General features: G+C 51.3%; 3 protein-coding genes across 4 annotated transcripts; all 3 read left to right on the forward strand.

The window, feature by feature from the left end:
* Window positions 1-269: 269 nt before the first annotated feature.
* On the forward strand, window positions 270-3,697 carry FXYD1 (FXYD domain containing ion transport regulator 1). Its single transcript, XM_033128562.1, has 7 exons — window positions 270-335; window positions 727-791; window positions 1,283-1,315; window positions 1,877-1,951; window positions 2,208-2,244; window positions 3,147-3,196; window positions 3,390-3,697. The coding sequence occupies exons 2-7, from the start codon at window positions 731-733 to the stop codon at window positions 3,410-3,412; spliced, it is 279 nt and encodes a 92-aa protein (XP_032984453.1). The 5' UTR covers window positions 270-335; window positions 727-730; the 3' UTR covers window positions 3,413-3,697.
* A 165-nt stretch (window positions 3,698-3,862) lies between these two features.
* Window positions 3,863-12,264, forward strand: FXYD7 (FXYD domain containing ion transport regulator 7). 2 transcript variants are annotated; one of them, XM_033128567.1, is made up of 6 exons: window positions 3,863-4,013; window positions 8,484-8,513; window positions 10,154-10,228; window positions 10,364-10,406; window positions 10,568-10,608; window positions 12,084-12,264. In XM_033128567.1, exons 1-6 carry the CDS (start codon window positions 3,983-3,985, stop codon window positions 12,104-12,106), a joined length of 243 nt encoding a protein of 80 aa, XP_032984458.1. In that variant the 5' UTR covers window positions 3,863-3,982; the 3' UTR covers window positions 12,107-12,264. The 2 variants fall into 2 exon arrangements, with proteins under 2 accessions (XP_032984458.1, XP_032984459.1); XM_033128568.1 differs by having other exon boundaries at window positions 10,364-10,397.
* A 509-nt stretch (window positions 12,265-12,773) lies between these two features.
* Window positions 12,774-24,728, forward strand: FXYD5 (FXYD domain containing ion transport regulator 5). The gene is made up of 11 exons (XM_033128538.1): window positions 12,774-13,043; window positions 13,349-13,459; window positions 13,743-13,803; window positions 15,674-15,748; window positions 16,508-16,558; window positions 17,939-18,043; window positions 20,853-20,933; window positions 22,057-22,086; window positions 22,165-22,239; window positions 24,417-24,462; window positions 24,558-24,728. Exons 1-11 carry the CDS (start codon window positions 12,921-12,923, stop codon window positions 24,583-24,585), a joined length of 786 nt encoding a protein of 261 aa, XP_032984429.1. The 5' UTR covers window positions 12,774-12,920; the 3' UTR covers window positions 24,586-24,728.
* Window positions 24,729-26,377: the final 1,649 nt, after the last annotated feature.

Below are 26,377 nucleotides of genomic sequence, written 5' to 3' on the forward strand. Positions count from 1 at the left end.
TGTGTGTGTCCCTGCTCCTGGCATCTGTCTTCTATCTCATGTCACTCGCCTGATGTTGTCCGCTTGTGAAAGATGTCACCCAGAGGTGGGTGGAGGGAATGTTTTTCCCTTTTCTCATCACTCCCAGGAGAGGAGAAGGGGTGGCCTTTTCCCCAGCAAGGTTGTGTGTGACCCCGAGGAGGGGAAGGAAAGCTGTTGCCATGGTGGCCTGTGTGACACAAATTCCTCCAGAGTGAAGTGGGAGATATTTATACCCAGGGTCAGGCAGAGAGCGGCTGCCAGCGGCCAGGACAGCAGAGCTGGGATACTGAGGACACAGTGAGGCCGTGGTGTGGGCAAGTGGGTCCTTGGGCGTGTCTTGGCTGTCTGTCTCGCAGTGTATTTGTCTGTCCACCTGGGTGGGGTGAGGCCTCCTGCTTTTCCCGTTAGAGTGGGTGTGGGGAACCTGGGGCCTGCGGTGGGGAGGCCCAGGCCTGCAGGAGATCTCTATGGCCTATGAGAGTCTCACCCTTGTCCTTGCTGCCATGTGACCCCCATTGTGTGAGTTGTTTTGGTAACACTGTGTCCCATGAAGCAGGGGCGCCCCTGTTTCTCAGGGTGGCCAAGCTGAATGACAAATGCTTTTGGAATTAAGTCCCTCAAATGTCTCTGACTTAACCCCTTGGGTTCCGGCCCCAATGGTGGGGGAATGAGGGTGCGCATGTCCTGACCCTTGGTGTCCTCCAGGACAATGGCATCTCTGGACCACGTCTTGATTCTCTTTGTGGGTCTCCTCGCCATGGCCAGCTCAGGTGAGTCTGGGGAGGCAGCCCACTACCCACCTCAGCCCCAAGGGTCGCTGGGGTCCAGGAAACCCTGCAAAAGAACCAAGTTTGAGACGTCAACCTAAACTAAGACAGTTGGAGCACTGGGAAATTGGGGATCCCACATGGGGTCCAGTCACAGGCTGGTATTTGGAGGAAGGGAGAGGATGCCCAGGTCAGGCAAAGGTGGAGGCGGGATGTCAGTTGGCTTCCCCAGAATGACGGAATCACAGACACCTGTAATGAGATGGGGAGCTGGGACAGTTAAGTGTCCCCTACCCCACCCAGGACAGTACAGAGGGGGCAGCTAAGACCCAGAGAGGATGAGCAGGCTCAGCGTCCAACCAACTGTTCCCAAACTTTCAGCCCAGGAAAGTAGAACCCCCCAAAGGGTCTCTTTATGCCCTTTAATGTCCAGGATCCCAGGATCCCAGGATCCCAGGAAGCATCCAACCCTTGATTTCTCTCTCTCTTTCCAGAAGGTCCACAGGAACATGACCCATTCACCTATGGTAAGGGAAAGAGGGGCATCTATCTTTGGGAGTTGCGGGGCGTGGGGGTGGAGGTTTGGGGGGCTGGGTTTGCCTGTCCTGTCCTTATGTTCTCTCTCTCTCTCTCTGTTTATATCTCTCACTCTCTTTGTCTCTCTCTTGATCTGGATCTCTGACTCTTTCTTGATCTTCCCTTGTCTGCTTCTCTATGTCTCTTCCTGTGTGTCTCTGTCTCTCTATTTGATCCCTAGAAAGGGATCTCTCTTGATTCTCTCTTTCCTTTTACCTGTCAGTATCTTATGGCCCATCCTCAGCTTCCTCCTGTCCCCCTCACCCTCTCCATCATCTTTCCCCGCTTTCTTGTTTCCTCCCTCCTCCCTGCACTGCTCATCTCCTTCCCTTCCTTCACTGTCATTTCCCGATCCACCTCCTCCCTTCTCCCATATCTGCTCCTTCTTCTCATTCATCTTTTTCTCCTGTCCTCCTTCCCATCCTTCTTCCTTGCTCCCTCCTCCTCATTCTGCCCCTCTCCTCTCCTCCCTCCTCCCTTCCTTGCCCTCACCCTCCTCCTGCTGCCCGTAGACTACAAATCCCTGAGGATTGGAGGCCTCGCCATTGCCGGGGTCCTTTTCATCCTAGGCATCCTAATCATCCTGAGTGAGTAACCCGGTACCACTGCCCCCAGCCCTGGCTCTGCCTGTTTCCGCGCCAGCCCCGCCTTGTTCCCACCATCTGCCCATCCAGTTCTAGCCCCGACCCAGGACCCGCCCTTCCTGCCCCTATCCCCGCCCTCGGCCCTACCGCTGCCCCCGCGGCTCCGCCCCTCGCGAGCACCAGCTGGAGTAAGAGCGCCACTCGGTGCTCGCCGACAGCGGACTCTCAGCCCTGTCTCCCCCCCACTACCCACCCACAGGCAGAAAGTGCCGGTGCAAGTTCAACCAGCAGCAGAGGTAAGAGGCCCTCCCGTCACTCCTTCACTTACTTCTGCTTTACAAGGGCGCTGGGGGAGAGGCGGGAAGTCCATCCGACCCGCAGCCAGAGGCCCTTCAGCGAATTTGTATTAAGCACCTACTACATGCCAAGCCCCAGGCCAGGTCCTTGGACCCAGCAGTGAATTAACTGCCTTCCCTGTCTGGCTGAGCTTTCAGCCCAGTGGGGGCGGTGGCCGTAGGTTCCAACAGCTCCACAAATATAAAATCACAAAGCGTGGTAAGTGCTGTGAAAGAAAGAGGCGCGGCGAAATGAGATCACCTCCCTTGGTGGCCCAGTTTAGCTCAGAGTCTTGTTCCTAGCTCTTTGATTCATCTTTAAATAAAATTTCAAACCCAGGCAATGGGTTTAAACATGTTAAAACAATTGTAGATATTATTATAAATAATAGCAAATATTTATTGGGCGTGTGTGTCCCGCGTGCCAGGTACTGTTGCATTGTGTATTACTTACCCCGCACACCATGGCGCTGAGGCAGGTGCTGTTATTAACTTCACGTTACAGATGAGGAAGCCGAGGCACAGGGAGGTAGTCACTTGCCCAAGATCACTCAGCTAGAAGATGAGACCATATCGAGGCAGACTGCCTTCCAGTCCCTTTGGTCTTCCCTCCCCCACCAACTCCCAGTCCCTTCCCCAGCACTCAGGGAGGCACTCACTGGTACCCCTCTAGAAGCGCCTCCCACCACACACTTAAAGGGCTCCTGGGTGCGCCCGATTTTCTGGCGGAACCGAGCCTGCTCCTCGCCCTTCTCGGCTTCAGGGCACACCGGTCTGTGAAATGAGGGCTGCATTAGGGAATTACTGGGAATGGCTGCCTTTCTCCTTTTCCATCCCCAGTTCTCCTGCTTCTCTATTCCCAGGACTGGAGAACCTGATGAAGAGGAGGGAACTTTCCGCAGCTCCATCCGCCGTGAGTTTGAGGAGACTTCGGGTGTTTGGGGATGAGGGCTAGTTCCAAGAAGCCCTTTCCTGGCCCCCTCTGGGAGCAAGGAGGGAGGGGCTTGAACTCAAACCCGAGGGAGGGGAGCTCCCTTGCCTCTTCCCCCTCCAAAGGAGCCGGGGTACCCCTCCTGACACCTGAACTGTCTTGTGTTCCCCCTCAGGTCTGTCCACCCGCAGGCGGTAGAAACACCTGGCGCGATGGAACCCAGCCAGATCCTGCAGCTTTGACTAGGCTGAGGGAAGAAGGGGAAAAGAGGAGGGGGCGAAGGGCTGGGGCGTGATGGCTGGGGGAGGCTCTCCTGCCTCTCACCTTTTTCACCCCACAGGAATCCCCTGGCACCTGACGCCTCCCACCCACCACCGCGGGCCCACTGCCACCTGGACTGCCCTCTTCCCCACCCAGCTCAGACCCCACAGACTCCTCTCTGCCACCCAGACTTCCAATAAAACGTGCTTTCCTCTCTTGACAGCGCTTTGTGGATGTCAGTCCCTCTGCGCGAAAGCCTGGGCGCCCTTTTGGCCCCGGCAGGGGGCGCCCCCACCCTTGGGGAAGGGGCGGGGACGACGGCAGTGGGCGGGGGCGGGGGCGGGGGGTGGCCTGGACCGGGGCGGGCTCTCCCGGCCCCCATTGGCTACGGCCCCCCCAACACCAGGGCTCCCCCCATCTCCCCCCATCTCAGTCCGTCCCGCGTCCAGCTGCTGCAGCCGCGCCTTCACTGTCTCGGCATCCAGCCGCCCCCTGTTCTGGCCCGGCATGGCGACCCCGACTCAGGCCCCCACAAATGGTGAGCTTCGCCTGGGGAGAAGGCTCTAGGGGCCTCCGGGATTTTAGAGCTTCGGAGAGAGGATCTGGGGAGATTCTAGTACTGGAAAGGGAGGGGAGTGAGGAAGGGGATGTCGGTTCCTCCCATGGGCGGAGGCCCTGCAGTGCATCCCTTGGCGCCCCTCTGGACCTCTTGGACACCCCCTCCCGGTGGTGTCGTTCCTGTGCGAGACCCGCGGTTGGAGGGCGGCAGTCCCAAGAGAAAGGATGCTCGGATCGGTAGCTATGACAACCGGGTGACTGGTCTTGCACAGCGGTGGTAGTGGACGCGAAGAGATGGGCTTTGAGGGTGGACGTGGATGGGTCTGCAATCACAGAAGTTCTCGTCGGTTTCGGGGTCCCTGAGGTGGGGAAGAGGAAGGGGTCCATATCGCTCTGTTTTCCAGCGCTAGCTCCTATGGTGGGTGTTTCCTGAAATTCCTGACAGGCAGGTTCAGCGGGAAGGGGGAGAAAAAGGGGAAGATAGGGAGAAGGAGAGCTGGAGGAACTGAGCGAGAGATGGGGAGAGACAGAAAGAGACAGGGAGACAGTAAGGAATATAGAAAGAGACCGACTGAGAAAGCCTGAAAGAGATAGGAAGAGACCCAAAGAGACAGGAGACCCAGAGTCAGAGACACAAAGAGAGACCCAGAGAGAAGACAGATTTCAGACTCAGATTCAGGGAGAATGAAGGGGAGAGGCAGGCAGCCACAGACAGAGAGATGCAGAGAGAGAGAGAGAGAGAGAGATAGAGGGACTGAGGCAACTGTGGAAAGGGAGGCTTAGAAAAAGAGAGAAGGAGAGAGACAGAGAGATGGACCCAAAGTGCCAGAAAGGAATAGCGCGAGAGGAGGAGGGGCAGTCCAGGGTGGGGCCTGAACTACTGCAGTGAGCCCCCGTGGGCAGTAATGCGTGGCAGGACCCTCCTTTCCAGCCCTCATTCAGGGTGTTGTCAGGTCTGGGAGGTGCACTTGGGTGCACACAGATGCCCCTCCCACCCCCGTGCTGCCACAGCGATGTACATTTCCCACCCATTAACCCAGTTATGCACCTGCTTAAACACTCTTCCCCTACGATCCCCCTTTCCTGAGCCTGCGTCTGCAGAGGACCAAGGGGTAGAATGCTTTAACTGGGAGTAGGGAGCAAGGGGTTTCCAGCACTGAGAGCAGGGCCAGGGGATAATCTAGCGGTAGCTGAGGAGTCCCTGGCGGTGAAGGGAACCCCACTCCACTCCGATCTCTCCTTCCCTGACCCCTTTCCCAGCATGCGGGGGCTGCTGCACTGAGCAGTATCTGCAGAATTCGAAGCAGGGCGGGGGGGGGGGGGGGGCTGCAGAGGCTGGAAGCCACCCTAGGGAGAGGGGGCAGGGCTGAGCCAGCAGGCCTGGCGGGAGCCCAGGGCTTCTTTTTACAGAGATGGTTAGCCGGATCGATGGTAGCAGACAGGCAGAGGTGGGAGGACCTCTGCCTCAACCCCCCCAACCCCCCGTCTTTTCCCCAGTCAGAGCATGAGAGGGGACCGCAGGTCTTGGGAAATCCCGAGGGAGGAAAATCACACTGTGCCTTGTAAACTGCTTAAGAAAATGAATTAATGGATTGTTGGGGGGAGAGGGTGAAGAAGGTGAAGTCTCTCCCCACCCAGTCACAGAGTGGGAGGGTGAGTTGAGGGGCAAACAGGGAATGCAGGAGCAACAGTGGGCCTGGATTCCTATTGCAGAGAAGGACCCTGAGCTTGGCCGGAAGCCAGCCCTGCAGGGGCACAAATGGGAGTTACAAAAGGAACAGGGGGAGTCAAGATTTGCCCCGAAGTTAGAAACCCAACCCTTAGCCTCCCACAGGACCACAGCCAGCCTGGGGTGCCCAGACCCATCACCTCTCTTCATCTCTCCAATTGCCCTGGTTGCCATAGCAACCACCTCTTTCCTGATGTCTCTGGCAACTGGCCTAGAATGGTGCACATTCCTTCTCCTGCCTCCTGGCTCCACCCTTAGCCCAGCCTTGCCCTCAGGACCCAGATTGCTGGGGCTTCAGGGACCAGAAGAGGAACTTCCGCACGGAGCACAGAGCACCCAGTGAGGAACCAAAAAGAATTCTGAGACAGGTGCTCACCCAGTGGGCTCCTGATGGTTTGGGTAGAGGGTAGGTGGAAACGCAAGAGACAAAAGCAGGATAATCCAACTGCTCCACCTCTGATGCAGCCTCCTGTAGCCCAGCAGAGGCTAACTTTCCTTCTTTCTTTCTTTCTTTCTTTCTTTTTTCTTTCTTTCTTTCTTTCTTTCTTTCTTTCTTTCTTTCTTTCTTTCTTTCTTTCTTTCTTTCTTTCTTTCTTTCTTTCTTTCTCTCTCTCTCTCTCTCTCTCTCTCTCTCTCTCTCTCTCTCTCTCTTTCTTTCTTTCTTTCCTTCTTTCTTCTTTCTTTCAAACTTCTTTGAGAGACTTTCATAAATGTCAGAATTAACAGCAGAGGTGAGTCAAACAAATTTACTCCCCATCTAGTGGGGGAGCTAAGACAGAGCACAGATGTCTCTAAAATAATGTTTCCCCATCTTGATACTTTTGAATACCACCTTCATGATTTTTGCCTGTCCAAATGCTCCCTGCTATTTATTTAATATTTTTCTTTCAAAGGATTAACTTTCAGAAAACTTAATCAGCTTTATTTTATATCACCACCACAAATGGAAAATCAGGATCTTTTGCCTTGAATTGAAGGCAAGTATAAAAATGATCTTAAACAAGCGACTTTACTTTTCTGGGCCTCAGTGTCTTTCTTCTGTGGAATGAAGATGAAGATAGCACCTATATCAGAGAGCTGCTGTGAATATTAAATGTGTTAATATCGATAATGTGCTTGGAAGAGAGCCTAGCATGGAGTCAGTACTATCAAGTGCTTGTTGGATAATCAATAAAGGAGAAAACCAAATAATGTCACAAAATTCTACCTAGATATTGTTGCCCACTAAAGGCTCTGAGCCCAAGGTCTGTGTTCTTTTGCGAATGGGGGAGATCAACAAGGCTAGAAGTGTTAACGACACATCAGCACCTACCTAAGACTTCCTCTTTGAAGACTGGACAGAGAATGAAGAAGAGTGAACTTATAAGTTGCCTGAATCAGTACTATTCAGGGTCTTGCCTAGGTGCTACCTGTATCAGTCAGTTTAGGGCCAGAGCATGCTGGGGTAACAAGTAGTACCAAACATCTCAGGGGCTTCTGACAACCAAAGTTTGTTTCTCACTTACACTATATGTCCATCACAAGTCACCTGGCGTTCTCTACTCACCAAAGAAAACTGGAGCAGTTACCATCTTGAACATTCATGTCACTAGGCCAAAGTCAAAAGGGAGCTCTTGTATGGGCACTTACATGCTCCAGCCTGGAAGTCACAATGACATCTCCACTCACAATTCATTGGCCAAGATTAGTCACATGTGCCCTCCACCACCACCTCAAGGTAGCCTTCCCTCCCTGAGCCTCGGAGGGGAAGAAAACTAATGACAACACCTGGCATTGCCCTGGCTCTCCTGGGTCCCCTCCCCTAGTGGTGTCCTAGAACTCTGCTCTAGACAAGGCAAAACGTACTAAGAGCTGTCTGAGGAATACAGGGGCCATCAGGATGGGATCTTGAATGGGAAGTATGTTCTGAGTTCTCCTGAAGAGGGATGTGGTTTGAGACAGGGAAATAGGAGATGGGGAAAAGTAAACACACACACACACACACACACACACACACACATTAACATTTATGAAATCAGGATGAGTCTTCTAATAGATGGGTATGTTTCATGTGATACCGTTACATATACATTTATGCATAACACACTGGGAAAGCTATTACAAACTCAATTATGAATCTAAAAATCAATGGTGTCTTAGAAATACGTAATATAGCATACATTGTATATAGCATGATATTGGGTATATTATAGGACAGTTTCCCTCTACTAGATTTAGTGGCAGAAGTGAGAGGATGAGAGCAGTAGCTACAGTGTCTGCATTTTGGAGCTCTCAGATGACCAAGAGGCTTTAGGGAGTGTTCAGGGGAAGCTGATACACTCAGCAGGCCACCAGTGGGGTTGGAGTCTGTTCACCCCTAGCACCATATGCAAATGGGAGTATAATATATATGTGTTTTCCGGAAATGAGTCCACAGCTTGCAGAAGACTTCCATAGGGGACTAGGACCAGGACTGCCATGTACGGTTGGGTAGGTTGTGCACTGCACAGATAAGGTGCCAACTAATGGAGTAAGTGGGGGCTGGAATCCATCCTATGCTTCACTCTTCAAGCCTTGTGTCCTGCAACGAAGCTATATCACCCAGAGCAAGGGGTTACTTTATTGGATTTCTATACAGAAATTATTGGGCTAGAGGCCCCATCTGGATCCTCAAATATGTTAAGAAACGCATTGTTGAAATATGTTTTCCTTTTCTCTCTTTCTCTGCCTTCGTTCCCACAGTTCCTCAGGAACCTGACCCATTTTACTATGGTGAGTGGCAGATTCTGTGATGAGGTCACCCTGGGGCTGGATGGACGGGTGGCTGCAGATTCCCACAGGTCACTGCTGAAGTGGCTTCAGCTGTGGCTGATATGTGCTGGGCCACTGGCCATGTGACCATACGGATACAGTTCATACCACCTGGGCTCATGGAGGGCAGAAACACATTGGGGGGTACCCTCTCTGGGCCCCCTCCAGGCTTCACAGGGACTCTGGGCTGATGCATTGGGGTCACCAGAGAAGCAAAAACTTTGAGGCCAGGCTGCCTGAATTTGAATCCTGGCTTATCCACTCACTAGCTGTGTGGCCTTGAGCAAACAACTCTGCCTCTCTGGGCCCTTCTGTAAATAAGGGATAGTAGTAGTTCCCACCCATGAGGATTGTAGGAGAGATTTACTTGGATGATGCTATTAAATCATTCTGACAGCACTGAAGCTCAAAGAAGTACCGCCAGGTCTAGATGACCTGGCCCCAGTTCCCCCAGCAACCTCCTGCCCTCTCTCTCTCTTTGCTCACTCATACTGTTCCTCCAATATGCCAAGTGCTTTCCCACCTCAGGGCCTTTGCACTTGCTGTTCTCTCAGCCTGGAATACTCCTCCTCTAAGTCTCCACGCAGCTGGCTAAAGCTCCTTTTCCTTCTTCAGACCTCAGGTCAAATACTGACTGCTCTGCTAGGAGAGGCCCTCTTTGACTCCCAGGCAAGAGGAGATACACCACATCTATCCATGGTCACATGACTCAGTTTTTGTTTTATGTAGTTTATTGCTTGATCACAATATGAACTTCAAATCCCTGAAGGCAGAGGCCTGGACCACTGCTGGTACAGAATGGGTGCTCCATAAATCAATATGGCAGCAAATATTTATTGTGATATATTAGGCAAGAATAATTCTTATGAAGGAAAAGGAAAGAATGAGATTAGAAAGTGTGGAAGAGAGGATGGAAAATTCTAAATAGGAAAGCCAGAGAACGTTTCACTGATATTTGAATAAAGCCCCAAAGTTGGTAAGGGAGGGATATTTGGGGGAAGAACTTTCAGGTAGAAGGGAGAGCAAGTACAAAGGCCCTGAGGCAGGACCATGCCTGATATGCTGCAGGAATAGCAGGGAGACCGGTGTACCTGGAGTTAGGGGATTGAAGAAAAGTGGAGCGGGATGAAGTCTGAGAAGGAACAGAGACTAGATCATACAGGGCCTTGGGGACTGTGGTGAGGACTTTGGCTTTTATTTGGAGTGCAATGAAAATGGGGAGGCCGGGAATGGGGGTCCTGAGTTCAGGGGGACCCTGATCTGACTCAGGTGTTAACCAGATCCCTGTGGCTTGGGTGGGGAGACCATAGAGAAGTTTGCTTGCAGCAGTCGCCCAGATGGGCAACCAAGGTGGACAGGAGAAGGAGGAGATACGATACAGATCAGAGATATATATGGAGGATATACCTGACAGAGGAAGGTAGGGGGAGAGACTAGGGGAGCTGTGCTCTCAGTCCTCACACTAAAGCACTGGAGGAGCCTCCAGCATGTTCTGCAGCATACCTGAATTCTGGGCCCCTGGCTGGGCAATCGGAAGCCAGGCTGGGGGGTGGGGCTGAGATGCCACCCCCCACTTTGATGTCCCCCATTATCTTCCCCAGACTATGACACTGTGCAGACTGTGGGCATGACTCTGGCTACCATATTTTTCCTGCTGGGCATTTTCATCATCATCAGTAAGTGTAACTCTCCGGGCTCCAAAACCCCTCAAACAGGGCTGCCTAGGGGGTCCCCAGGCACCTACAGTTCCCTTGTTGGCTTTCGACCAGACCCTTATGTCCTGTCTCCTTGTTCTATCTCTCTCCTAACAGGCAAGAAGGTGAAGTGCAGGAAGGAGGACTCCAGGTCTGAGAGGTCTGGCAGCAGTGGGGAGAGAGGAGAGAGGGGTGGGAGCAGCCTGGGGCCCAAGGGCGCTTCCATAACAGAAGGACCCCTGGGTCTGCCATGTGTTTCCCATAAAGTCTGTGGCTATTGAGCCTCTTTATGCTTTTTCTTTCTTATCTTTGCTTCCACAGCCCAACATGCAAATCCTGTAAGTCGGAGCTTCCCTCCTCAGGTGAGGGTGAGAAAGTGTGGGGTTCTGTGAGGACAGGTGGGAGCAGAAAAGGGAGTCATTAGAAGTGGAGTCGCACTGGATGTCCCTAAGAGTGGGGCCGCGAACCCAATGGACGGACATGGGACATTCAGTAGGAGCTGAGAATCCACAGATCAAAAATGTTAAACCATGGAGAGTCAGTGGGATGCAAAATGTCCTGAAGAGTCCACTAAGCCTCCCAGAAATAAGTACACAAGCCTGTAAAAGCAAGGATGAACTAATTCTCCAGAGGAGAAAGCCCTAAACCTGGGAAGACAGGGGCCCCACATGGGAAAAGGATTTCTGTAGTCAGAATCCAGACAGAGTTGAGTGCTAGAGAAGCAAGGAAATAGAATGTTTTCCAGACTTTATTGTTCAGTTTAAAAATCAAGGTTAAAATGGACAGAGCAAAGGAAGGAGGGGCTTCTGAATAGTTGTATCAAAATAACAAAAGGAGGGAGAGATGTATAGACTACAGATTTTAAAAATTCATGATGGAAAAGAGAGAATATGAGGATGTAAAGAGTATGAGGATGGAAAGTATAAGAAAGGGATAAAGAGCAGAGGATGGAGGCCCTGGGTAGATGGTGCATAGGAGAGGATGAGGGGGGTGGAGGTGTTAGAGGGGCAGGTGGAGAGTGGAAGAGGAAGATGGAATGTAGGAGGGGGGGTGGGGTGAGGGTGAGGTGTGTAGGAGGGGGAGAGTGGGTGCAGGTGGATGGAAGGTGTAAAGGAAGATGGAGAGTGGGATGTAGGAGAGGGACCAGCATGTGGATGAAAGATTGTGATTCCTTGGGGGTGTTCATTTTAATTATGTAAAAATATCTTGACCTGTTTTTAGTGGAACTGTATCCTTTCCAGGGACTTTAAAAACATCAGATGGGAATTTCTCTGTCTCTTATAAAGTTCTTATAACTAAAGAAAATGGGCCTTGGAGTACTCAATATTTGGGGAAATTTGGTGTGGAATTTCATGTGTTTTGTTCTTTTAATGGGACTTAAAAACATTAAGGGCACATTTTGTGAATGATTGGGGAGGGAGACCACTGTCTGAGAATGTGTACAAGATTCTAACCCACTCCAGTTGAGTGACAGTCCCAAGTGGGTTGGGAAAGGAGTGGGGGTGTAGGAGAAGGTGGGGGCATAGTAAGGGGGTGGTAACTCCCTTTCTGGCCCCAGAAAAGCTTTAGCTGGGACAGGGGGCTCAGACTCATCACAGGTACGGTCCCCTCTGTGACAGGACAAACGGCACACAGGTGTCCCTTTGTGAACCAGACATTAGGGAGTGGGAAGGCAAGACAACTCCTCAGTGCTGACTCAAGGGTTATAGTCCCTGGGGGTCTGGATTCCGTGGTGGGGATGGAGGGTTCACTGGCTGCGGGAGGGAGCTCCTTCCACCCGCTAGTTGCTGACCCAGGTGCCTGCTCTTTCCGTCCCCCTCTTTTTCTCTCGCTCCAGCTCCTGGAGGTGGCGGCGTGTAAAACCAACCCCGGCACCTCCACTGCAGTCCCTGCCCGAGTGCGGGAGCCTGAGGACGGGGTGGAGGCGGTGGGGACCCCAGCCTTGTGCCGCTGGGGAGCACTCCCGGGAATGAGCCGCCCCACCCACCCCGAGGCAGGAGCCGCTACACCCTGCTGCCCCTCCCGAGGCCTTGGCAACGACGACCCCCCAAAGAACCCGTCTGCATCTCAGATCCAGGGACTCAGGCCTCCAGCTCCTGGAGTCCGGGAGTCCCCCCCAGCCCTCCGGAGTCCCGGTGTACTGCGCCCCTGCACCTCTCTGTCGCCTCTCCAAAGATCCGTTCCCCTGCACACTCGGTGTCTATATCTTGAGCTTAATAAATGTGCATTTGGTTTTTCCCCCTGTTTTGTCTGTGTGTTGTCATCTGTGGGGACGAAATGGGGGAGGGGTCAAACTGAACCTGGGGGAGCTCTCCCCGTGTCCCCAGAGTTGCCCCCTCCTTCTCCTCCTCCTCTTCCAGTGCCCCGCCCTCTTTCAACGAGCCCCTCGAGTTTCTCTTTCCTTCCTCAACGCCCTCGCCCCCCCCACCAGTGGCCCCTTCCTTCTTTTCCCCAAGAGACTCTAGTAGACCCCTCCCCTTTCTCCTTCTCCTTCCCCAAAGGAGCGCCACCCAACCAAGACCTGCCTGCGGTGTTCCCCGCTCTCACCCTCCCCGAGCCGGGTGCTGGGCGGTCATTGCTTTGCATCTCCCTTGCCCACCCCCCACCATGGCCTTTAGCGTCTCCCCCCTCCTGCTCCCACCCCGGGCTCTGAAGTCAGGAAACCCAAGAGGAAATGACTGAGCCCGTCTGGGTTCCCGCCCGCCAGCGCTCTCCTGGCCACACCCTCTGCCTGGACGCAACTGCCGCCTCTACCCTCTCTCCAAAAAGCTGCGGGCTCTGGACCCCCAGCTCGGAGGTAAGTCTCTCTTCCGACCCCGCTCAGTCCAGGGCCTCGGCCCAGGTGGGTAAAGACTGGTCTTGGCGGATCCTCTCCGCCCCCCATTCATACTGACTTCTCCCGCGGGCTCGTGGGCTGCCCTCCTTCTCTCCCTCCTGCCTCGCTCTCCCCAGCTCTCCTCCGTCCTTCTCGGACCAGTCCTTCCCAGATCTGCCCATAGAACAGCATCCTGTTCTATGGTCCCTGCAATGAGGCCCAGACGCCACTTACGTTTTTCTCTGAGATCAGGAGCAAATTACTCATTCTTCCTCTTTCCCCTCCTGGCCGACTCCTCCGCTGGGCCGGGTGACAGCCCCAGAGGAGAGGAAGAGGCCCAGGATCTACTCCTGTACCCCAGCCCCTACTGGGTGCCCAGCAGGGTCCGTCCAAGAGGGGTAAGTGCTTCTCTCCGTCAGGGGTGTACAAGTTCAGTGGCTGCTACTGGAAGCCCAGTTTGGTCTGATGTGTCTTGTTTTCTTTGGGGACCTGTAAAGGGAAGAAGGGGGTGGCAGCTGGGGACCCCCCACTTCTGAGACTCTCCTGTTAGCCCTGGCAGGGGCTCTCTGAAGGCAGAGGTGCTTGCTCAAGGGAGGGAAGGGGGCCAAACGATCCCCCAGGTTTGCCCTGGGCCTGCCTCACTGACAGCATGGCTGACCCCAGCTCCCACTTGCCCCATAGATGTCACTCTCTGGTCACCTGTGTTTCCTCACCATCGTCGGCCTGATTCTTCCCACTAGAGGTAAGGCCCAGCCTTTGTCTCCACTCTGCCCCAGAGCCCCCAGCCCTACCTCAAGTGCACTGCTGGGTGGGCAGCTGGTGAGTTTGGCGGCCCTGTCCTGTGTCCGCAACCCCCTGCTGAGCCGGCACCAGGAAGTGGGGCTCCCAAAGAGGGGGACAGGGATACACCCTTTTTGGACACCTCAGAACTGGGTGGCCGCTTCCAGCGAGTCTGGCCAGAGCCTGTCCTGCTGAGCAGGCTCCATTTCACTTCCAAGAAGAACTCACTGAGTTTGATTTGGCGGGCAGATTGGTGTCAGTTTTCTACTCAGCAGCCAGGAAACCTGGGCTCCCAGCAGAGGAGCTTCCTGGATTCCCAGGTGATGCAGTTAGGCAAAGGGGTGAGCTGGGGCCAGTGGAAGAGCTGGAGGTGTCTCCCCTGGCCTGGGAAGTGCTTCCTGAAGGCAGCAGCTGTGGTGGCATTGGCAGGTGCTTTTCCACACGGCAGGTGCTGTGTGTGCGGGAGCTCACTTCAGCTTCAGCTCTAGTGTATTACACATACTGCCCTGCCTGTTTTACAATGAGGGAACTGAAGCTCAGGGAATTGAGGTTCAGCAAAGGAAAGCCTGTGCCAGAGGCTAGTGAGGGGAGGAGCTGGGATCCAATCATCCTGCCTGCCCCTGGAACCCAGAGCAGACTCGCCGCTGAAGAGCTCTCTTGGATAAAACGGTTTTCATCTATTCCTTCAGTCATTCAACAGGTATTCGTTGAGCAGCTCCTGTGTGCCAGATCTTATTCTATGCACTATGGAAACAGCAATACGTAAAACAGGAACTCACGTTCCATTTGGGAAATACAGACGATAAATCACCCATCAGTAAATTATACAGTATGCCAGAAGGTGATACATGTTATGCAGAAAAGTAGAGGAGAGCAATGAGGATTGTTTGAAGAGGATGGTCAGGGAAGACTTCACTAGGAGGTGACATTTGGGCAGACACGTGAAGAAGATGGAGGAACGAACCAAGCAGGTAGCCGAGGGATGAGTGCTGTCCGGTGGGTGTGAGGAACCAGGCAGTCCAGGTGGCTGGGTGGGGTGAACAAGGAGCAGGGTAGGAAGAGGAGAGGTCAGAGAGGTGACAGGGGAAGAGGTATGTGGGGGGGTGCTTAGGGGGTGGGTGAGGGCTTCGGCTTTTACCAAGTGCAAGGTGCAGCCTGCACCTTGGCTCTGAGCCAGCAGGGCCATGCTCTGCCTCAGGTGTTCCGAGGCTCCCTCCTCTGCTGTGTGTGGGGAGCAGACTGCAGGCGACAGGATGAGAGCAGGAGACCAGGGGCAGCGGAGAGGATCTGGCTGTGATGGTCCAGGAGGGAGAGGATGGAGGCTGGGCCGGGCAAGGCAGTGGCTGTATCCAGCGCTGACTGCCTGTTAAATAGTGGGGGAGACTCTTCACACTCCACCGCATTTCAGCCTCTGTACAGCCCCGAGAAGGAGGTTCAGTTATCCCCAAATTGCATTTGAGGCAACTGAGCCTCAGAGTGGGGTTTTCACTTGTTCCAGGTCACACAAGAAGGAAATGTTGGGAACAGAACTTGAGATCAGGGCCCTGGCTGACTCTAGCGCTGGGCTCACCTGGCTAAACTGTCTCTCCTGTCCTACAAGGATGGGCAGGGAGAGGGGCTGGAGGAAGGGTGCGGGGGCATTAGCATTTCTCAAAACACTTCCAGGATCATGGATTGGTACTGCCAAAGCCGTTCAATAAAACAGCTGTCTGCTGTTCCACCAGCAGCCAGGACCCCAGAGTTCCCCCCCAGCTGTCAGAAGGGAGGGAAGGGTGGGGGTGTTGGTGAGAGGAGCACCAGAGGCTCCTCCCTGACTTCTCAGTATTTCTCAGGACAGACATTGGTGACTACACCCGTTCCTGGAGCAGACTCAACCCCTGTGAACTTTCCTGCCCTGACTCCCCCAGGTGAGGAGAGGGGGACAAGTCTGTTAAGATTCTGTCACTGCAAATAATAACAGCAACAAAAATCACATGCGTGGATCAAACAGGAGTTTTTGAATTTGTGTAACTGAAAAGTCCAGGGATAGACCTTCAGCCATGGCTCAACGTAGGTTCTCAGATGATACTATCGGAACCCGTATCCGTCTCTTGGTTCTGTTTTCTCTGTGTTGGCGTCATTTTCAGGCAGAATCTCCTCTTATGGGGCCAGGATGGTGTCTAGAGGCCTGGGGCTCCCATCTTACTGGCTAAGAATCTGGAGAGAAGAGAATTTCCCTTTCCCCAATCCAGCAAATGTCCCAGAACTGAGTCTCACTGGCCAGGCTCAGGTCACATATCCCCCCATGAGCTGATTGATCGTTGTGTCCACAGGCACAGAACGCTGATTGGCCAGACCTGGGTCTGATGTTCAACCTTCGACAGGGCTGGTGCCGGCCCCACTGAACCAAGTAGACTGAGAATCAGGGAGGATGGTTCCCAAAGAAAGTTCTGGGAGCTCTTACCAGATGCAGGGGAATGGCCTGTGTGGGATGGGAGGGCCTAAGGCAGGGGATTTACTGGCAGTGAGCAAATCACATTTAGGCAGTGAGCAAATGGCTGGGTGAATTAAGTCGTTTCCATTCCACTATGAGTTGCTATGGAAATCCCCTTGTACTTCCTTCCATCCCATGAACCTTGTCCATATCTTCTCTCTCTTCCCTCCCTGTTTCTGGACTTCGGACGCAGTCCACCCAGAATTCCAGCCCACCCCACAGACTCCAAGCCTGCCGGCTGATGGTGAGTGGGAAAGGGGTAGGGGGTGGAGAGGTGGGTCTGGGAGAGACATTGCTCCCCCTCTTCCTCTGATACTTTGGGTCCTTGGTTTCCCATTTCAGCTCTCCATCTCTGAATCCCCTGGTTTGATTTGTGGTGGGCCAGCCAGCCCACTACATTCCCTTCTTTAAAAAAAAAAAATTTTTTGAGATCGTGAAAAATAATATGCATGTGGAAGTCCAAAACCCATAAATGTACAACCTAGCAAACTATTCTAAATTGAACCCCTATGTAACAAGCAAGTATGTCAAGGAGTAGAGCTTTGCAAACACCCCAGAAACTCCGTGTGCCAACCTCATGCCTTTCTTTCTTTAATCTCTTTCTCTTTTTCCTTTTTTTTTTTTGAATTTTCAAATCATTTTTAAACTTATTCTTGGGTCTAACGTAATTCAAAAGGTGCTCCTCAATTCTTTCCATTAATGTTTAATGATAAATATTACATAAGCACATTCTCCTTGGAAATAATAAAGAGGTGGCAGGTGAGCCGAAATCCCTTTGTTCGCTCCCCATCCTTGTTCTCCTCCCCGTCCCTGAGAGGCCTTCACTGGTAGTATTGGGTTGGAGACAGTTCCCCAATGTGACTGTGCCACATGTGTGTGACCTGGAGAAAATACACTGGCTGGGGGGTGTATTTGTGTTAGCTTAAGGATAGACCATGCTTGTTGTTCTACAACTGGCTTTTCCCCCCCATGAAACGATATAGTTGGAGGTTTTTCCCACATGCCCATGTAAACACTGAGCTTTTTCTTTTTCATCGCTCCAGGCTATTCCACAGGGTGCCTGTGCACGGTTAATGAAGCCATGCACATCTAGATGAGCACCTTGGTCGCTTCCAGATTTTTCTGCTACACACAGTGCCACATTGAGTAACCTCGTTCCTTCTTCCTTGACCAAACACTTACAGCACTTATGTGTCGGTCATGGTTCTAAATATTTTACCCGTGTTCACTCATTCAATCCTCACACAAACCCTCTGAGGTAGAAGTGGCCATTATCTCCACCTTACAGATAAGGGCACGGAAGCTCAGAGTAAGTCACCCAAGGTGTCACAGCACGTCAGTGACATGGCTGGGATCGGGGTCCAGGAACCTGGCTCTAGAGCCCTGCTTTTACCCACAACCCTATGGGGCCAAGGACACAAACACTGAAATTTGTTTTAAAAGCCACTTGAGAAAGAGCCACACTGATTTGTCCTGCCACCACCCCCACAGAGCCACTTGGGATCTGACTGTCTTGGATGTGTGCCAACCCGATACGGGGAGAGGGCGCCTTGCTGTTTTATGGATCCTTGCGTCGCTTATTCACTCATTTCTTGCCCTCCCCTCCTTGCTCTTCTGACCACAGTAGAAACATCACCAGCCCAGACAGAGAACCAGACGCAGCAGCAACCAACGAGAATGGATGTGCCTCTAACCACAGATCCAGGGGCAGACAAGAGCAGCACAGAAGGTACAGTCTGCCACCAGAACGGCAACATACAAGTTTTGTTTAATTCTCTAACTAGGTCAGCATTTCCCCAAGGATGTTTCTCAGAGCATTCGTTTGGGGAATTGTTAATAACATTTTCCAAAAAATTTTTTTGGTTTGTGGCCAAAGGTGTTTGGGAAACTCTGAGATAAAGTTAAGCACGTTTTTTTTTTTTTTTTTTCTGGCAGGACTTCTCAGGGTCTTAATAAAGCTTATTTGCAGCAATTATCCCCAAGAGGGGCATCTAGTTTGCAGCATTTTCCAAGCCTGATAGACTTAAGACCTCTTGTTCAGGTTCCTTCACAGGGCTGATGCTGGGAAATGTGGCTGTGGGTGGGTGTCCTTTGTACATGTCTTCTTGTTAGAGCAGGAGCTTTTCAGTTGCAAAATACAGAAAACCCAACTGGGAAAAAATAAAAAAGGACTTTTTGGGTGTATATTTCTGTAAAGTCCAGAGGGACCAATTTCAGGCATGACTGACTCAAGACTCAAGCACTGTCATCACGACTGACTTGCTCCCCCTTTCAGCTCTGTTGTCTTCATTCTCAAGTGGCTTTCCCCCTCTTGGTCCCAAACAAATATGGTCCCATAGTGCTAAGTTTAGGTCACAAACTCAGGAGCTGGAGCACATATCTTTCTCATCATCTGCAGCCCAAGGTCTAGAATTGACTCTCATTGGTCCAGCTGGGGTCACAAGCCTATGTCTGACCAATGGGAGCCTGGGAAATGGACTGATCTGATTGGTCAGGCCTGAGTCTTGTGCCCCCACCATGGGGCTGGGGAACAGGGTCAGCCTTGTCTGAACTGCATAGACCAAGAGTCAGGGAGAGGTGGTTCCCCTCAAGACCAGTGAGTAGCAATGTTAACCAGAGGCGTGGGAAAGAGGGCTGAGCCTAATGAAGCGACAGGTGGCTTGTCATGCCTGTGTGATGATTCATATTTGAGGAGCAGCCTCGACCGGAAAGTACTGTAGCTTGGACCACTCCCAAACTGACATACGCGCACTGGGCACTGTGTAAGAGCACCACCTCTAAGGCCATGCCATTCCCCCATGACAGTGTTTATCATTGTTACAATTTTCCAGTGATGGCAGTAAAACATCTCATTCTGACAGATTCTGTCTATTAAAACAATTTTACAAATGCTGGAAGTAAACTGTCTGGGGAAGGGAATTTTCTATGTTGCACAAAAGTGGGGGTGGGGGTGTAGTAGCTCTGTCCACACTTCCCAACTGAGAAAACATCTTCACATCACTGATTCACTTGCTTCAAGTCCTTGCTGACCTGAGTTACTACTGTGTTTCCCCGAAAATAAGACCGGGTCTTATACTAAGTTTTGCTCTAAAAGATGCATTAGGGCTTATGTTCAGGGGATGTCATCCTGAAAAATCATGCTAGGGCTTATTTTCTGGTTAGGTCTCATTTTCGGGGAACCACGGTATGTGTTGTTCCATGGTTGTTTCTGATTATATGTGACAGAAATTCAGTTGGGCTGACAGGTAATGGAACCGAGTGGTAAAAGGCATTGCTGAGCCTCAGGGTCGCCCAAAGCCTGAGCACAAAAGCCCGCAGCACCTCTTCCCTCCATCTTTGTTTCTCTCATGCTGGAGCTTGTCCTCCACTTTGAGAAGAAATGGCTCCTGTCATCTGCTGGCTCAGAGCTTCTGAAGCTTCACCTAGTTTCCACTCAGAATCCCTGCTTGGAATTTGAAAGGTCCCAGGGAAAGATGAGACTGGGTCACATGCTCCCCTTGTGGCCTGGGGTTACATACACTAGGAGAACCAGATGAACTGGGGAGCTGCTTGCAGAAAAATGGAGAGGTGATTGCCAAGCAAATGATAACAACAGCCAGCATTTGCTGAGTTTATTCTGTGCCAAGCAGTGTGCTAAGCTTTCATGTATTCACTCACCCAATGCTCACGACCACTCTGTGTAGTGAGAACTGTTGTAACCCCATTTTACAGGGAAGGGAACTAAGGCCCAGAGAGGTTACTCTGCTGGGCCGAGGCCACACAGCCCTAAGTGGCAGAATGGAATTTGAGCCCAGGCTCTCTAGCGCCAGGGTGCCTGAGCACCACATGCCACCCAGGCTGTGCTTTACATTTTTCTGTGACCATCACCTCGGTCCCTACTCTTGATCTTGCTTTTACCTTCTTCTGGGCAAGGATTTCCCGAACATGTCAGAATCCTTGGCCATCATTCGTGTTTTGGAGGTGAGGCGGTAAGATTGACCTGGGGAGCTCAAGGTTCATGAGGCAGCTTTTCTACCTGCTAGCTTCACATTGGGGCATCTGACAGTGGTAACCACTTCACTGGGGACACTTCTCAGTGCCAGAGAGGCAGGTCTTTTGGTGGGGTGGGGGAGGCATTATTTTGTTTGAAGAGAGGAAATCCTCTGTATTTTCAGTCTGGGAGCAGAGGTGCTATTAAAATGTTTTATAACAAGTACCTCCAGGCTCTGTAACTGGGCCAGGGTCCTGGAGGCCTCCTACCTGGTTATGACAGATGTTATCCTTTACTTCCTGGATTTTGGGGTGGTCCACAAGGTCCTAGGAGAAGGGCCAGGAGGTTGGGGCAACTGATCTTAACCAGCGAGTGCAGGCTTATTTCAATATTTCCATACCTGCCATTCCTTACTGTCTCCAGGGATGGGAGTGGGGGACCCTTGTGCCTGCCCACTGAATGTGTAGGCGTAGGAGAGGGGTTTCTCTCAAATACAGACATTCAGTGATGCCCCTTGTTTCCCTCCATGGCTCACTTCTGCCCTCCACCGACTTCTGGCCACTCTCAGCTCCTCCCACCAAAGGCACCACGCCCTCCAAGCAGTCTCCAGGCAACGACTTCACTGCGGATCCTGCTCTCAGGCCCACTGGTCAGTAACTGCCTTCCCAGACTGGGAACAGGCTATTTCCTATTCGCTGTGTATCTCTAGCACCTGGAATACTACCTAGCACAGAATAGTCCTCAGTAAACACATGTTGGGTGAACACATGACTTCAAGGCTGGCAGATGGTGGGCAAAGGGTAGACACGCAATAAATATCTGAATAGATGATGAGTGAATGCATAAATGAATGCTGCATGGAAGCCACCCCAAAACTCAGTGGCTTAAAATGACAACCACTTATTTAGTTCTTGAGAACTAAACTTGAGGTTGCAATTTGGAGGTTTAGTCTGGGCTCAGCTGGGTGGTTCTTCTTATCTCATCTGGACTTACTCGTGCATCTGAGATCAGTTTGGGATCAGCAGGGAGCTCTGTTTCTAGGGTCACCGTGATTCTTCCCCGGGTGGTTCTATCTTCCACTTCCTGCTCAACCCTCCCCAATAAACAGATGGAAATGATATACCCGTGGGTCATGTAGAGATTCCATTCACTCACCATTCAAAAACATATTCATTAGGGTTAGGGTTAGGGTTAGGGTTAAAAAAAAAAAAGAAAAAAAAACATATTCATTGAGCACCTACTTATGTGCCAGGCACTGTTCTAGGTACCAGGGATAAGCAGTGAATAAGACAAACATCTCTGCCCTCATGGAGGCAAACATTCTGGTTGGGGGGGCAGGCACAGTAAATAATAATCATAATAATTGTATGTCATATGGTTTTAAGTTGCTATCAAGAAAAAAATAAACAGGGTTAGGCTGAGAGAGTGACTGGGGAGTATTTCTGTAAAGGGCCAGAGACCTGTCTAAGAAGGAGCTGAGAGGAAACCATGAGGGTATCTGGAAGGGTGCTCCAGACAGAGGGAGCCGCCGGTGCAAAGGCCCTGAGGTGAGCAATGGTCTGGCAGGTCACCGGCAGGGCTAGAGCAAATGAGTGAGGTCAAGGTAGAGAGGTGATGGGAGCCAGGTTTTATGTCACGTGAGGATTTTGGGTTTTGTTCTAAGTTCACCAAGGCTGAGACACAGGTGTCCCCTCTCCTTGCCCCTGTCATTCACTGATTCACTCCACAAACCTCTGCTGAACTCTGACTTGCTCTCTGTCTGTCCCCTGCAGGTTCAAGTGAAGACAACCCCTTTTTCTATGGTAAGTTCCCGTGGAGGATGCCGGGGGGAGGAAGGGTGAAGCTCTTCTCACCATTCTCTTCCGCTTCTCTCTCTGCAGATGTGGCTACTCTCCGGAAACGGGGGCTGTTGGTGGCAGCCGTGCTGTTCATCACAGGCATTGTCATCCTCACCAGTGAGAGTGGGCATGGGGCGGGAGGGGCACCAACGCTGGGGGGGTCTTGGCATGCACCCAGAGGGGAGGGGATGGGGACAGGTTCTTAAAGGCCCCCGGGCAACGTGGTTTTAAATGAGACATATCCCTTAGCTTCAAACCAACCCAGAGTTCAGTGGTTTAAAATGGCAACCATCTACTTAGCTCTCAAGTCTGCAATTTGGAAATATAGGCTGGGCTCAGCTGGGTGGTTCTTCTGGTCACAGCTGAATTTATTCAAGCATCTGAGGTCAGCAGAGAGCTCTGTTTCGGTGGGCTCCTTGGTTCTTCACCTCATGGTCTTTTACCCTCCAGCAGGCTGGCCTGGGCTTGTTCACGTGCTGGTGGCAGGGTAATGGATTGGTGCAGCCTCTAGGACTAGTGCCAATGGGGAGCTGCAATCACGCTGGCCTGAAGGGCTGTGGGGAGGTAATGGCTGTGCCAAGGCCTGGTGAGAGATGGAACTGTCGGATTGGTTTGCAGCCACTGTGTCATTGTAACCCAGCCAGGAGGGTTCAGGCGTGGAGGGGACCAGAGGTGTAAACCTCCCTCTCTTCCTGCCCCTCTTTCTCCTGCCAGTGTCTCCCTTCCAGTGGTAAGTAGAGGGCAAGGAGCTGGGGATGGTGGCCTCTCAGGTCAGTCTCCCAGGGCTCAGCATCGCACGAGGAAGGGAGCAGAGGGAGACTAGCAAACGGAGGAACTAATTTTATTAAAAGTTTTTTAAATACTGCAGATTAAATAAAACACAAAGCTACCAGTTTGCAAGTTCTCAGTTAAGTTATATAACCTATGCCAAGTTTATTACCTCTCTTTCCAACATTCCTCATCAGGGAAATAGGCATAGCCATATCTTTCTGGTCTTAAGGTAGAAAGCAGAACACTAACAGTAATCACAAGAGAGTTTTAATATGTGCCTGAACCTCATTGAATCGGGGTCAAGCCACATGTGTTTATTGATCCTGACTTTGTCCCTGGCCCTGTTCTTTCCCTGTGGGAAAAGTGAGGGCTCAGAGAATTGAGGGGTTGCCCAAGGTCACACAGCACATAAGAATCAGGGAAGGACTGGAGCCAGATCTGTGTGAGGATAGAGCCTGAACGTTAGTTCTGGGCACAGAAATTATTCCAAAGACGAATATCTGTGGGCACCTACTCTGTGCCCAGCCTGTGCTGTGATGCTGGCCCCACCCTTGTGGAGCTCATATCTGGTAGGGTGATGATAACAAGCAAGTATCATTGATAACAAGCACTAACGAGCAGAGAGGAGACAGAGAAAGATAATAATCATGAGGAATCACGATGTGGCTGAGAGGGACAGGGACAGGTGCTCCCTCTAAAGAGGTAAAATAGGAACTGATTCCTGAGGATGAGAAAGGATTTAAAAAACCCAAGCTGGTAGAGAGAGAAGCAAGTGCAGAGCCCTAGACGCAGGAATGAGCTGAGCATGTGGCAGTAACTGTGGGAAGAGGGTGGAAGAGGCCAGGGAGCAAGGGAGGTGAGCGTGGTGGCCAGGAGACAGCAGCAGGCTGATTTCAGACGTCCCCTTTGTCTTCTAAAATCTCCTCTCATTCACTGTGGTCTAGCCCCCTGGCCTCCCTGCTGTCCCTTAAGCCCACCTGTTCCTTCCTACCCCAGGGTCTTTGCACTGGCTGTTCCCTCTGCCTGGAAGACATCCCTCTAGATGTCCAAGTGGCTCCCCTCGCCTCCTTCAAGTCTTCTGTCTCCTTCCAGGCTTTATTTTTCTTCACAGCACGCATCACCGTCTGACTTATCATCGTCCATACACTTGACTTAGTTATTTTTCTCCTCGTTTTTCTCCCCCGCTAGAAAGTCAGCTCTCCCAGGGCAGGGATTTTAGTCATTCTTGTTCCTGGCTGTGTCCTTGGTGCCTAGATCAGTGCCTGGCACATAGTACGTGCAAAACAGAACATTTGTTGAATGAATGACTAGCACACAAGCTAGCAGGGTTTTGAAAGGGCTCCTCTGTATGTGGGGGAAGCTCCTCCCTGGGGCCCTGCACCAGCTCTTCTCCTGTCTGCTTCTCATCACTTGTCCAGAGTTGCCTTGCTGCTTCCGGAGGGGCTTTGTCTGTCAGCATCCAGAGCACACACAGAAATCAATATTGTTCCAACTCACGACTGGATCATTTCCTTCACCCACAGGTGGCAAGTGTAGGCAGTGGTCCAAGTTGTGCCGGAATCATAATAGGTGAGGCCACTGGAAGTGGGGGCTGACGACCCGATGGGCACCTGAGACTGAGCCCCCACCAGCTCACCGTGCCTGCGTCCTCCCTCCCCTCACAGAACCTACAGAGTAGTGACTAAAGCCTAGCCTGAGCGGGAAGACACAGATGGAGCCAGAGCCAGGAGTGACAGCCTGAGCCCCCTACCCTCCCAGTCCTGCCCAACTCCTCCAGCACTGCCCCCAACATTGACGATTCTGTTCAGACAAAAAGTAAAGCATTGTGGTCCTTGTCTCATGATCTCTGATCATTCGTGACCGGGGGTGGAAGAAAGTGGTAGGGGCTGGGGACAGGCCCCCTGAGGAGTAAAATGAGGGGTTCACTCAAAAACCAAGGCAAGGGATGCAGTGAACGAAGCTGGCCTGGGGTGAAGCAGCAGGGATTGGGGGGTGGGCCGAGGAGACTCCGGCCAGTGAGAGGGTCAGCATTGGATTCTGCCCATGGCAATCTGAGACCCCTGGCCTGGTCCATGCACAGAGCCTGCCGTCTAATGCCAGCTCACCTCTAACTTTGGGAGGTGACATTGGTAACTGGACAAGCACAGGGGAGGCCCCAGGCCCGTGGTGGTCCCTTTTTCTTCACAGTGTGTCCCTCTAGCCCTGTGAGGAGCCTCAGGTGTGAACACCTGGCCTGCACATCCAAGCTCCATCCACACCACCAACCCACAGATGACTGGCCCTGGGCTACTTCTTGACTTAAGGGTATTGCCCAACAAGAAGACTCAAAGGCTCTGGAGTGCGCTCAGAGCAGTTTGGGTGGGGAATTCCAGGGTACCAGCTTCCCAAAACGTGGTCAAGAAGGGGCACAGGCTCCAGCGGGCACTTCCTGGAGACTCTGGGGTTCTGCAGCCCGTGAGGAGGGGCTCAACCAGACGAGGCCAGAGTGAGCCCTCTGAAACCCAAGGCTTGGGGCAGAGGCTTCTACCCATGCATGAGCGTTATCATGCCAAAGTAAAGAGACAAGGTTCTGTTGACTGGTGGTTGCATAACAATATTTCACAAACTTCAGGTCACAGCCTACTTACGGGTTATGAAATTTGTTCAGTGGGCTATGAGTAGCATAGAAGAAAAAGAAGTAATAAAATACAAAAGAAAATATCAGAGTGTAGCACAAACAATATAATATGACTATATATATCCTCTTCTCAATTTTGGCCACAATTTCATCCCACCTGTACTGTTATTTACTTTTATTTTAAGAGATCAACTCCTTTTTTTAGCTTAAATAAATTTATTTTAAAAGACGATCATATATGGAAAACCAGTACTGCTTCATATAAATAGAAGATAGCCAGGAAGATAACTCCAATGAAAACAAACACTTATATTGTATGCAATATGTATTGTATATATGTGATCTATATTCCGTATTATGTATATACATATATTATGAGTAATATATGTATATTACTTAGGTGATATACATTGTATTTATATACATATTATATACATGTAAAGAGGGTACTAAACATATTTTTTGATTGGCACCCACCACTTACTAATCAGAATAGATGCCTAACCAATCAGGAGGGAGTATCATTCATATATATGTATATATACATATACATATATATGTGTGTATATATATACATATACATGTATACATATATATACATATACATATATATAAATATATATACATATATATAACACATATACACACACATACATATATATGGTCAGCTCTCTTTTTAACTTAAATGTATTTATTTTAAAAGGCAAAATTAAATATGGAAAACCAGTAGTGCTTGATACAAATAGAAGATAGGCATAAAGATAAACCCAATGAACACAAACAAGAGAAAAGATTATATTCTGGGTGGATACTGAGCTGCTGACTGAGAGTCTGCTCTATTAGAGGAGACCATCAAGTGTCTGCCCA

Source organism: Rhinolophus ferrumequinum, chromosome 15 (genome assembly GCF_004115265.2).
Source record: "Rhinolophus ferrumequinum isolate MPI-CBG mRhiFer1 chromosome 15, mRhiFer1_v1.p, whole genome shotgun sequence".
Lineage (NCBI taxonomy): Eukaryota > Metazoa > Chordata > Mammalia > Chiroptera > Rhinolophidae > Rhinolophus > Rhinolophus ferrumequinum.